We start from the raw sequence: 12,544 nt of genomic DNA on the forward strand, positions 1-12,544 counted from the left end.
TAATATAATCTTAATCTCATATTTATTATTCATAGTATTATACATAACACTTTTGTATAAATTGTTTTATCACTGAGCTCGAATTAATACCCAAAAATGTAAATTAGAATATTAAATATTGAATAAAACACATTTTAATGTTGAATGCAACTTAAAATTATTACATATTGAGATATGCAAAGTTGATAAGATTGTGTGTTACACTGTTACATAATTTATGTTTTTACCCATTTAAACTGATTTTTATTCATTAAAAGCTTATGCTTTACATTTTTTTTCAGTTTGTATAATCTATGCTTCTGTACATTACATTTGATTAAATTACATAATTTGTGTTATGTTTTATCTAATTATGAGCTGTCATATTTTTAATAGTTATCATGACGTATGTAGATTTAGTAGAAGGTTTAAAATATTTGTATAAACAAATACATTATCTTATAAAAAAAATTTAAAAAGAAAATAAATTGTTGACCAGACCAAACTAGACTGTTGTAGAATAGCTTGGTCTGGTTCGTTCTGGTGTGTCAAATGGTCTAAAAATTTCTCAAATCGAAATTTCTAATATGGTCTAATTTTAGTGTCAGCCCAAACAAAATCGGACCATTCCATAACTACACAATGTCTAAAATAAACTTGTTCCATGTTTTTTTTATTGTGAACTCTTTTAATTTCATTCAAGTCCAACTTTTTCATTATCTAATCTACTTAATTACACTCTTTAACTCATACTCTTGGAATTTAATGTTAATATATTTATAAACTAAGAACATAAAAAGTCAACTCACATAACATAAAACATAAAATATTGCTAATTAAAAAGCACATCTTAAAATACTATTGACAAACTCATATTATAGACAGGGATTTGAATATGTGATTTTATTTTATTTAATTTTGGAAAATGTGATGTAAAGAGGTATGTACTTTAGCTTATTTGCTTTTAAAAATTCGAATTTTTATTTATTTTTAAAGGTTCGAAATTTTGTGATTGCCTACACTTTTAAAGGTTATATTTTAGTAACCTGAAATATCAGGTTACCATCTCCTCAACCTGATTTTTCATCAGCTTCTTCCTTAAACCTCTGCATCAATGGCTTCTTCCTTGAACCTCCTCATCAATGGCTTCTTCCTTGGTCTACCCATGGAGTCAAAAACAAGCACTAAACTCACTACAAAAATCCCCAACCCTACTCCAATTTTAATCAATTCTACTCATGGTTTCTTCCATAAACCTCAATCTGATTTTTTTAAATCCCCAATTGTACTCCAATTTTAAACAATTCTTCCCTACAAAAATCTAATCAAATTCATCTCATAGAAGTCAACATCCTTTTAAAAATCACTTTTTTTCATCTTCATCATGACAATTTGTAAGAGAGCTATTAATTACTTAGATAACACTCTCAACACAAAAAAATTACAATTTTTTTTTTACTGAAAATTGAAAAAAATGAAACTCAACAACGAAAGTTAAACACTAAAATTAACAAAATTCTCCATAAAAAAATGTACCTGAAGAACATTTTGAAAATTTTGATGCTGCGATTTTGAGAACGTTTTGAAAAATTTGTTGAAAAAACGAAGTTAAGCACAAAGTTAAACACCCATTATCCAAAAGTGGAGTACTACTATTCAATAATGCTAAATATGACTTAATCTTTAACCTTTCTGATTATTCCCACCATAAAAATGGCAGAAAGGGAGGGTGGAATTGGTGATGAAGGAGAAGGAGATAAACTAAAAGAAACAGTCAAATGGTTTAATGGTTGAAAAGGGTTTGGTTTCATTACTCCTGACTTACAAACTGAAAAATGAAAATGAAAATGAAGATAAACAGGTTTGGTCATTTTGCTAGAGAAAATCAAAAGTTGAATGCTTAAAAGCTGAATTTGAATGAGGAATAAGAAGACGAAGAAGTGATTGATGAGGAAGAAGAAAACTATTTTTAGTGAAAAAGAAAAACTTGTTCAATCGGTTAAAAGTAAAAATCTATAAAGACTACTAATGAAGAAACACATGTCAGACTCTCATTTAATATTTTCCCACTCAATTATGTTGACGTAGCAGCTTATTATTTACTGAAAATCATTGCCTAAAATACTTGAATTTATTTAAGGTGTAGAATAAGAATTAGATAGCTTTATTTTTTTTCCAATATGATTCCTATATTATTTCCAAACTTAAATGTGACTAAAATGTTAATCAGTATCATTTTTCAATATGATTTACAATATTATTTTCAAAATAAAAGAAAATAATATTTTAATGTAAAAAAATTATTTTTCAAATTTGTTTAATAGGTGTAGAATAATATTGTTTCTAAATTTATAGACCAGTGTAAATTTTTAAATAATATTGTGAAATCTATAAATACTATTAATAAAGAATCTATAATCTATAATCTATAATCTATCTATAATCTATAAAGACTACTAATGAAGAAACGAGACTGACACATGTCAGACTCTCATTAAATATTTTCCCTCTCAATTATGTTGACGTGCAGCTTATTATTTTTTTCCAATATGATTCCTATATTATTTCCAAACTTAAATGTGACTCAAATGTTAATCGGTATCATTTTTCAATATGATTTCCAATATTATTTCCAAAATAAAAGAAAATAATATTTTAATGTAACAAAATTATTTTCCAAATTTGTTTAATAGGTGTAGAATAATATTGTTTCTAAATTTATAGATCAGTGTAAATTTTTGAATAATATTGTGAAATCTATAAATAGTAAACTTAGCCTTTTCACACCTTTATACATACTAACTCTACTTTACTCCTATAAAAATTTAAAAAACACTATACTTTTATACTTCACATGTGGTCCCATTTGATCACCTAAAAAATAGTGAAAAGACAAATTTAAAAAACACTATACTTTAGTGCATAATTTTATGATTATGTTTCATATAATAATATATTAATAATATGAATCTCAATTTAATAGTAATACTTCTACACTTTTTAAAACAAATCGATTTGTAGTTTAAATATACTTAAGAAATTAAAAGTCATATAATAACTTAATTACACATATAAGATTACTAATTTTGTATTCAAATGATTCATAAACCGTGCTTGGCACGGGAATCTATCTAGTAACCTTTAAAAGCGGAAGCACCTCAAAGTTTGAGCTTTTAAAAAATAAATAAAAGTTCAAAGTTTTAAAAACAAATGAGCTAAAAAGTTCATACCTATTAAATAAAATTTTCCTTTATTATCGTAATATTATATACTCCCTCCGTTCTTTTTTGATCTTCCACATTACTATAACGGGTAGTTTCAAAAGTTTTTCCACTTTAGAATACTTTCTATTTTTGGAAACTTTTTATCCCACTTTTACCCCTTAAAATACCCTCTTTTACCTTAATGTACCCGGAATCATCCAGATACATTTATTACTATTCTTGGTCTTTGCATTTTTCATTATGACCCCTACTGCCTTCATGAACGGTCATTTCTTCCTTCTTTCTCTTAAACGGTCTATTCTCTCTCTTCATAAACGCCATTTTCATGGCTTTTCCCCCTGTTTCTTCTTCATTTTTAGTGCATTTTAACTTCATTAAAATGTAGATCGGTTTATTCTCATCATTTTAAGGTTAGTTTTGTTTGTTTTGGCGAAGGTTCAAAATTTGAGCCCCTGTTCTTGAATCCTCCATTAACTTCCTGTTGAATCTTTAAGTATTTTCAATGGAAAACGACGAGTCTAAGAGTGACTCCACAATTCCTTCATATCTTTATGACGGCCTATGCGATTATGGTGAGTTGTGTTCTTGTTCCCTCAATGGTCGTTCTCATTCCTACTCCAATGAAATTTTGAGATGGTCAAAAAAAGATCTTGAGGCATATCAAAAGGTACTTGAAGATGATGCAACTTCTGTGTATAATGAATCTCCACCAACTTCTCTTATTGTTGAAAAGGTACTTGAAGAAGATGGCATCAATTTGGTTGTCCCTGACACTCCTGAATATGTTATTGCGTCTAGGGCAAAATTGAACCCCAAAAAACGTGCTTAATGATTGTAAGGTTATTCTGATATTTCGTTTTTTTTTTGTTAATTAAATTTGAAAAAATTGGAGCTGGTTTTATCTGTGTTGTTTGATGCTGGATTATGATGATCTTGTATTTATGTTTGATGTTTGTTTTTTCGTTTGTGATTAACTGTGTTGTTTTTGATATTGTGTTCTTCTGGTTTGGGGTTTTTTTGGTTCTCTGTTGGTTTTATGTTGCTGGTTTTAGGGTTGATGTTTGTTGCTGGTTTTATGTGTGCAAGCCCCTGTGATGTCAAATTGTTGAACCTCTAAATTCTGAAAAATTTACTTTGATTACTTGGTTGAGTAGCATTTGGTAAACCATTACCCGTCACTTGATTTTTTAGCATGTTCAGTTACTTCATTTGTTGATGATAAATTGTAATCTGAGAGGTTTCATAACCTCTATGATGAATCAGGGGGCTTTTTTTCTGAAATTATGTAAAATAATGAAGTGACTTGCTAATCATTAACATGGGTTGTGATTAACAATTTGTTGCTCCTAAGTTTTTAAAGCTACATTTTTAATGATGATTTGAACAAAATAAACTGAGGGGCTTTGATGTTTGTCATCCTTGAGTTTCTTCAACTGCCTGATCATAAGCTTCTTGAATGATTTCTGTTGTTTGTGCAGAATCCTCATTTTCTGTTAATGCTTGTGTTTGTTGCTGATCCCTGTTCGGGTTAAGAAAAGCTACAGCTTCTCTAACCAATTGTGTTGGGATTCTCACTTGAATCCTTAACCTGCCATTGTCTTCTTCAACCTTCTTTCCAAAGTGGGGTTGTATGTAGTCATTAGACCCCTTAACTTTTAAAATCTCATTTAAATGGTATTGTAATGAGATCCACACATTAGTTAAGGTCTTTGGATGTAACTCTCCGAATGCATCCTCAACTGCTGTGATTAATTCTGTAATGTTTTTTGGCATCTTTTTATGCATAAGTGATTGCATGCTCCTAAAGAAACCCAAGTCTAGAATATTACAATCCGGACTATTTGGAGGTTGTTGAGTAAGAATGAAAGTTAAACCCCCTTGCCTATTGTGTTGTTGCCATATTGGATCCTCGTTTGTGATATGAACCCTTGCATTATCTTGTTGAATAAATATAATAGAAGGTCCATCACTTGGCCATTTTCTTAGTATAGCCGGAATCAATTGTTGTATGAGCATACTCCTATAAACTTCTTGATTAACTGATCACTTGGCCTTAGGTATGAACTTTGATGACTTCGCTGCCTTATATGGGACCTTTTCTTTGTGTGCTAAATAAACCCTTTGCGTTTTCTTGGTTAAATAAAACCACTTCTCGTCAATGTGAATATAATCGTACATTCCTTTGTAAATCGGGTGTCTTTGAATTGTGTCTTCTTGGATAAGGCTCAAAATCCACTCCACCCTCCTTATTTTGTTGGCATCGGTTAAAGCAGGGTGTAATGGATTTGAATGAGCCTTTATGTCGCCTCTTTTTATCAACCTCCACACCGTTGACGGTGCCAAATCTAAACATGTTGCAACATCTCTAATGCAAGTGCGTTCGCCAATGGGTCTAGACTCAAGTAAGTTTGGTGGTATGACGACTCTTTTTCTTCCACAATTTTTGAACTTGGATTCCACATTGTATGGTTTGTTTGCTTCCTTGGTTTGTATTGCTCGTTTCCATAAATTTCGGATGGTTCTATGTGTGTAGCCGTATTTTTGAGCTATGCGTTTGAATGTACCATGAGGAAGTGAGTCACTAACCTTTAGTGACAACAAGTCTTGCAAAATAAGTTGCCTTAACTCATTCGTGAGTCTTCGCTTATACTGAATTTGTTGCTGTGGTCCTATTTGTTCCACATTCTGTGGCTCTTCTTCGGATTCAGAACTACACTCAGGAACGTATGAATTCGATCCAAAGTACCAAGCCCCCTGTTGCTCATCTTCAATTCCTGAAGCCATTGAAGGCTAATGATGCGAATGAACAAATTTTGGCTACTGATTTGAGGCTGTGTGAATAAGTGTTGGCTACTGATTTTGGTTTACTGTTTGAAGAATTATGGCTACTGATTTGAGGCTGTGTGAATAAGTGTTGGCTGCTGATTTTGGTTTACTGTTTGAAGAAGTTTGGCTACTGAATTGAGGCTGTGTGAACAAGTTTTGCTTCTGATTTTGGTTTATTGTTCTATGAGCTGTTAATATAGTGTCATTAGGAATATGTAAAGTCATTTTTTTTGGATTACAAGCTTGTAATTTCAGATTTGATGAAAAATTAATGTCAATCCGTGTAATTAAAGAATGCCCAAAACAAGGCTCTTTTGTTTTTTTTGGAATGGAGGGTCTGTTTGCTGCTGTGAAGCTCCAAATTTTCCTAATTTGGAAAGTTTGTTTATTTCCCTCCAAAATGTAAAGTTCTCTCTTATCATTAATAAATCAGAATTTTTTTTTATTTAGTTTCATTTATAATTATTTTATCTCATACTTTCAATACAATCATTACTTCACATTACTATTTAATTAAAATAATACCCACTACAACCAAAGATTCCATTTTTCTTAATTTGTGTGAAAAACACGAAGTGAAACATCAAATAAGAACGGAGGGAGTAGTATTTAGGAATAGGATGCATATGTTTTGAGTTGTTTGTTCTTGGTGCTCATTTAATATGACATGTGAGATAAAATAGTCAAAATCAAAATGTTAGTGAAATAAAAAGACATAATAATTTTTTTTTTCTATTTTCATTTAATTTTCTCATTATTTTTTTTCGCGGATCCCAATGTAAATATAAAAGTTAAATAATTTAAATTGTGAGTTTTTAAAAATTCTTAAAAATTGATACTTAGATTATATTATTTATTGAGACGTATCTATCATAGTCAAAGTTAGACATTAAAATTCATATATTCTATTTGAGAAAAAAACATAAAAACGGGGAGTAGTTTATAAAAATAATTAATGGGGCAACAAAAGAAAGACTACCTCTATTTCAACGATTTTATCTCATTTCATTTGATCACGTTTGCTAAGACATGTAATAAAGTTTTAATATCTCTAACGGTGTATAACTAAAAATTATAAAAATTTTATTAATAATCATTGCGTTAAGATGAATCAAACAAGATTACACTTGACTATGTTTTAACTTATAAATTAAAAATAAAATATAAATTAAAAGTAAACTTATAAATAGTGTAAAAAACCAAATGAGACAAAGTCCAATTAAATTGTTCAAAATGAAAGCTTGTTGAATTTGCAACTTAAACAAGACTTTTCGACCTTTGGGAATCCACACTCGTGTTCATCCCAGATTCAAATTCTCAAATTCAGAGAAAAATGAGCGAAACGGAAAACGGCAGCGAGATTCCGTTGCCATCGCCATCTCCATCATCATCACCATCACCATCACCATCACCATCTCCATCACCAAAAGTAGCTGTAGTAGTATTTCTATTAAAGGGGAAAAAGATTTTATTGGGACGCCGTCGATCTGCTGTTGGCAATTCTACATTTGCTCTTCCCGGCGGTAATCTTGAGTTTGGTCCGTCCCTTTTCATTCTTCTCTTCTCAACATACATTTTTCCAAACCTTTCTTATTCTAATATGGTCAAACTTTCTCCTTCTACTGTGTATAATTGACATTTTACATCCTCGGTAATAATATGCTGTTTTTTGTAATCGGAATCTACTGTTAATAGTTTTAATCGTCTTAATTTAAAAACTATTCTATGTATTTGATATTTGAGTACAATAATTAACACTTTCAGGCGAAAGCTTCGAAGAATGTGCAGCAAGAGAGGTGAAAGAAGAAACAGGATTAGAAATTGCTGCAACAGAACTACTAACAGTGACTAACAACATGTTTGTGGAAGCACCAAAACCATTACATTATGTCACAATTTTCATGCGAAGTAAGCTAGCAAATACTAATCAAATGCCTCAAAATTTAGAACCTGAGAAATGTGATGGGTGGAATTGGTATGATTGGGATGATTTACCTCAACCCCTCTTTTGGCCACTCCAGAAAATGGTTGATTCTGGCTTCAATCCCTTCCCTAGCTAGAAGGCTAGAATACTTATGTAAGTCCCAATAGTGTCATTTGTGATTGTATTGTTATTATGTCTTGTATCATTTTGTTTGCCTAGAAAACTTGGTATCAGATCCAAATTGTGTTGTCATCTTGTGGGAGATATTAGATGATATGCTAAAAAAATATTTGCATGAAACAAAATGAAAGGAGTAAATGATTGAAAAGTAGCTGTTATTATTATTAGGTTCAACTCACTGTTATTATTATTAGGTTCAACTCCTCTTGTATGATTATCTATGAAATTATCTCACCGTAAAACAGACTCATATAATAAATCTTTCTTTTAATTGTGCAAGTAATCAATTTAACACACTAAATATATAACATTTAGAAATGATTTCACCACGAGACCGTCCAATCAAACACGATTATTGAAAAATACTTATTATTATTAGATTTGGCTCGTCTTGTATGAAACTGTTTGACTCATTCATTTAATTAGTCTATTTTGTTTGATTGTAGAACTAAATATACATAAATTACCTAATAAAATAGTCTGAGACCGTCAAATTAAAAATTTGTGTATTACATTAGTGCAAATTAAAATAGTTTGGATAAATTGATGGAAGTGAATTAGCTAAATAAGGTGACTTAAGCACTCATCTTCTTTCTTTATTTCATTCATTGTTTGGGAAGAAAGTGATCATGGCAAGGAGACGTAAGAAGAATGTGATCCCAAGAACAAAGAAGAAAACATCTACGCCTGAGTATGACAAATTCCTGCCCTCTTATTTATGGATGGACATATTTGCAATGCTTCCTGTCAAAACCCTACTAAAACTCAGGTCCGTCTGCAAATCCTGGCGCACTCTTATCGATTCCCCTGTTTTCATCTCTTTTCATCGCAATCTTTACAATACCCATAATTCTAAAAATGCCCATTTATTAATTTCAACAAGTTTTGGACGATCAAACTTACTTCGTGTCGATAATTGTCAGAAATTAACCAAAATTGCTTATCTCGGAAGACTCTATACTTCTTTTGCTGGTACTAACATGCCCAGATTTTTCGGAATCTGTAATGGGTTATTGTTAATGGAGGTTTCCGATGATCTGTATTTATGGAATCCCTTTTTAAGAAAATCTTTAATTCTTCCACCTTGTCCGTTGGGTTCTAGCAATTCTGGAACCGATTATGTTTTAGGATTTTTACCCTTTTGTGATGATTATAAGGTGTTTGCCTATCGAATTTATAAAATTCTTGGTGTTAAAGAGGTGACAACCGCAGTTTATTCACTTAAAACCCACCGTTGGGCGATTAAAACCAATCCAACAAATGTGGATGCTTCGAAATCATTAATTCGTCCTTATTGGTATGAAGATTATGTTTATTGTGGATGGATTGTGTACTGGTTTATAAGATCCGATGAACGCGGATTTCTCCACTCATTTGATTTTAATACTGAAGAATTCAATACTGTGGAAGTACCTGAAGCTCTGAAAGAAAGTAAGAGGGTAATTCTTTTTACAAAGGGCGAGTCGTTAGTCGTAATGACGAAGTTCTGCGTATGGATTTTGGAAAAACATGATGGAGAGTACACATGGAGGTTGTTGTCTTCAGGATCATTGAGTTCAGAATTCGAAAATTACAGAGAAAAAGGTGGTTTAAAGATTTTCATGATTGAGGAGAGCAATAGATTACTAACAATGAAAGGGGTTTCATTATATCTTGTGAAGTTTCAAGCCTGATATTACAAAGGTTGGGAAATGGAGTTGATTCTTATGTGTGTGGGGGTGATTATGTGGAGACCTTGGCATTGCTTACGGAATCCGAAGGGATGATCTTCAAACGTTTTCCGTAAGGAATATCTCTTTCTGAGGAGTTTTCTCGATTGATTGGATTTGGATGTGTAACAGTTAGCAAATGATCACTGCAAGACCTGTTGTAAATGCTTATGTTTGCAGTTTGTTGATATGAATAACAGTCACAGAAGAAACTACTTGGCAGTTGGCATCATTGATTTGTTGCTATGTAATGTCTAAATGGTTTTACGTATCTTAGCAAGGATATCATCAGCTTTATGTGCTTAATTGGGTCTAAACCATTGCATTTAAGCCTTACTTTTATTCCTATAGCCAGTTACTAAACATTGGAAGTAGAATACTTAGAATAAAAATTCTCAGTCCAACATGTTATTCCCACATAGCTATCTAAGTAGTTGTTTGTAGTAGCTGCAGTTGTACAATTGCAACTTTTAGATATTTGATACTTCTATTTACTTATCTAACTAGTTGTGTAAATTATAATTGTTTGGTAAAAATAGCGATTATAATATCTGTTGATATATAATTTTTTGAGAAAATACGTTGAGAAAATCTTTAAACATTACTATTAATTTTAAAACACTAATTTGCACAAAAATAATTACATAAATTGCAACTTTTTATCGAATTATGATATTTTTTTCTAAATGTTTTAGCCTCAATAGACCACTAACGGTGTCAGTTACACACCTTTCTGCAATGTTAAATTTATGGGCAAGTGAGGATATGAGGTAGCCTAGTGGTCATATTTTTATCCTTTTATCCTAATGACAAAAATTCAATTCTCACCGTTTAAAAAATTAATTTCTTTTTTACTTGGCGGTAGAAATTCTAGCCTTACTCATGAATAGGGGTGTTCAATGGGTCGGGCTCTCATTTTGAGCCCTTATCCAGCCCGTTTTAAGAAGGGCTTTGTAAGGGTCGGACTGCACACGGGTTGGGCCATATACGGTCTATACTATAATTAAAATGAAATGGGTTATAAAAGGGCTCAATAAGGGCAGAAAACGGACCTTTGTAAATAACATAATTAATGTAAAGTTTAAATATTACTCCCTCTGTTCCTTTTTGTTTGTCTACTTTACCTTTTGCACATATTTTTTAGTAAATTTTAAGCCTTAATATCTCTAAGTACGCATCATAAAAAATTATAAAAATTACATATTAAAAAACTTTACATCAAGAAAAATCTAACAAGATCTCATATGAATATATTTTATCTTCAATATATAATTCAAAAATTTAATTTAAATTTTTCTCTCTTAAAGTGGACAAACAAAAAAGAACGGAAAGAGTATAAATTACAATGTCAATGGAATTATTTATATTTTTTCAATTATTTATTACAAATGATAGTTTAATTGTTCTAAATTGATAAACGGGGATTAAAATAATTTTTAGTTATAAAAATGGGCTGGGCTTTGAATGTTCGACCCATTTTAGCCCCACTTTAATTATAAAGGACCCTTATTCAACCCCACTCATATTTACTTAAGCCCAGCCCAGACCGAGCCCGACCATATCTGGCCCATTAAATACCCATATCTAGGATTGGTCATGAGTCCAGGACCATGTTGGACCCACCCCTTTTTAAGGGTTTGGATCTTTTTTTTAGACCCATCGAATTCGGATCGAATCTGGATCTTAAAAATATTTGGCGGGTCCGAATCCAGACCCAGACTCTATACCCGCCCCATAGATCCAGAGCCGAACTTTGATAATTGTTAAATAATCAAAATTCCATATTCCATTCTTGCAGGTTTGCAGCTGCTACCATTTCATTTAGCGACATATATATATATATATATATGGTGAATTTGTCATTAATGGTATTCTATGCTAACGGATGAAAATTCAATGGTATATGGTGAATTAAAACACTTGTGTGGTATATGGTGAATTTCGAAGAAAATTCAGTGGTATATTATGAAATATATTTATATATATATATATATATATATATATATATATATATATATATTAATCAGTATATAAATTTTATGGACTAGTGGTGAGTACATAGAAATAGTCTAAGGGAGCTTGCTTGAGTTTGAAGAAACCAGATTCTCATTTCTGTTTGTTTATGGTCTTTGTTCATAAGATGCGAGTCTTATGGCTCTATAATATGCAGCTTATCTTTATTTGTTATTTCGTAATTAGAATGGTACTAAATCTGTATTCAGCTGTCATTTTGATCTAGATAGAAATTTTTAAATTAGTATTAAATATTTGTTAAATATATTAATAAGTCCCTTACGACAAAAATATGAAAAATAAAATGACTTATAAAAGGCTCAAATTTGAGAAGTCAAAGAGAGTCTTTTAGACCCACTAAGGACTCATTAAGGACCCTAAACACATTAGATTCGGCGGGTCTGAGTCTAGGTCTAAGAAATTTGAATTCTTAGGATTCGGATCCAAATCCATAAAAAACAAATAGGTCCGAATCCAGATCTAGCTAGACTCGCTTTAAATCCGCCGAATGACCATCCCTACCCTTACCATGAATAAAAAATAAAATTCGCAAGCAAAGTTGGAAGGGGAGGAAGAGTGTTATCCACTATTCAACATCAATTGGTTTTGGGAGTACACCAAATCCAACTATCGGTCTAAACATGTTCATTTAAATCATCGAGTCAATTTAAAATTACGTGGATCTAATC

At 31.3% G+C, this 12,544-nt stretch overlaps 2 protein-coding genes across 4 annotated transcripts; one reads left to right on the plus strand and one right to left on the minus strand.

The window, feature by feature from the left end:
* Window positions 1-5,246: 5,246 nt before the first annotated feature.
* On the minus strand, window positions 5,247-5,987 carry LOC130821721 (uncharacterized). The gene has a single exon (XM_057687510.1). It carries the CDS (start codon window positions 5,985-5,987, stop codon window positions 5,247-5,249), a length of 741 nt encoding a protein of 246 aa, XP_057543493.1.
* Window positions 5,988-7,256: 1,269 nt separating this feature from the next.
* LOC130821051 (nudix hydrolase 1) lies at window positions 7,257-10,290 on the plus strand. 3 transcript variants are annotated; one of them, XM_057686653.1, is made up of 3 exons: window positions 7,282-7,567; window positions 7,794-8,106; window positions 8,758-8,890. In XM_057686653.1, exons 1-2 carry the CDS (start codon window positions 7,363-7,365, stop codon window positions 8,087-8,089), a joined length of 501 nt encoding a protein of 166 aa, XP_057542636.1. In that variant the 5' UTR covers window positions 7,282-7,362; the 3' UTR covers window positions 8,090-8,106; window positions 8,758-8,890. The 3 variants fall into 3 exon arrangements, with proteins under 3 accessions (XP_057542635.1, XP_057542636.1, XP_057542634.1); XM_057686651.1 differs by having other exon boundaries at window positions 7,553-7,680; window positions 8,758-10,290; XM_057686652.1 differs by lacking the exon at window positions 8,758-8,890 and having other exon boundaries at window positions 7,257-7,567; window positions 7,794-8,714.
* Window positions 10,291-12,544: the final 2,254 nt, after the last annotated feature.

The sequence above is a fragment of the Amaranthus tricolor genome, chromosome 8 (assembly GCF_026212465.1).
Source record: "Amaranthus tricolor cultivar Red isolate AtriRed21 chromosome 8, ASM2621246v1, whole genome shotgun sequence".
NCBI classification, from domain to species: domain Eukaryota; kingdom Viridiplantae; phylum Streptophyta; class Magnoliopsida; order Caryophyllales; family Amaranthaceae; genus Amaranthus; species Amaranthus tricolor.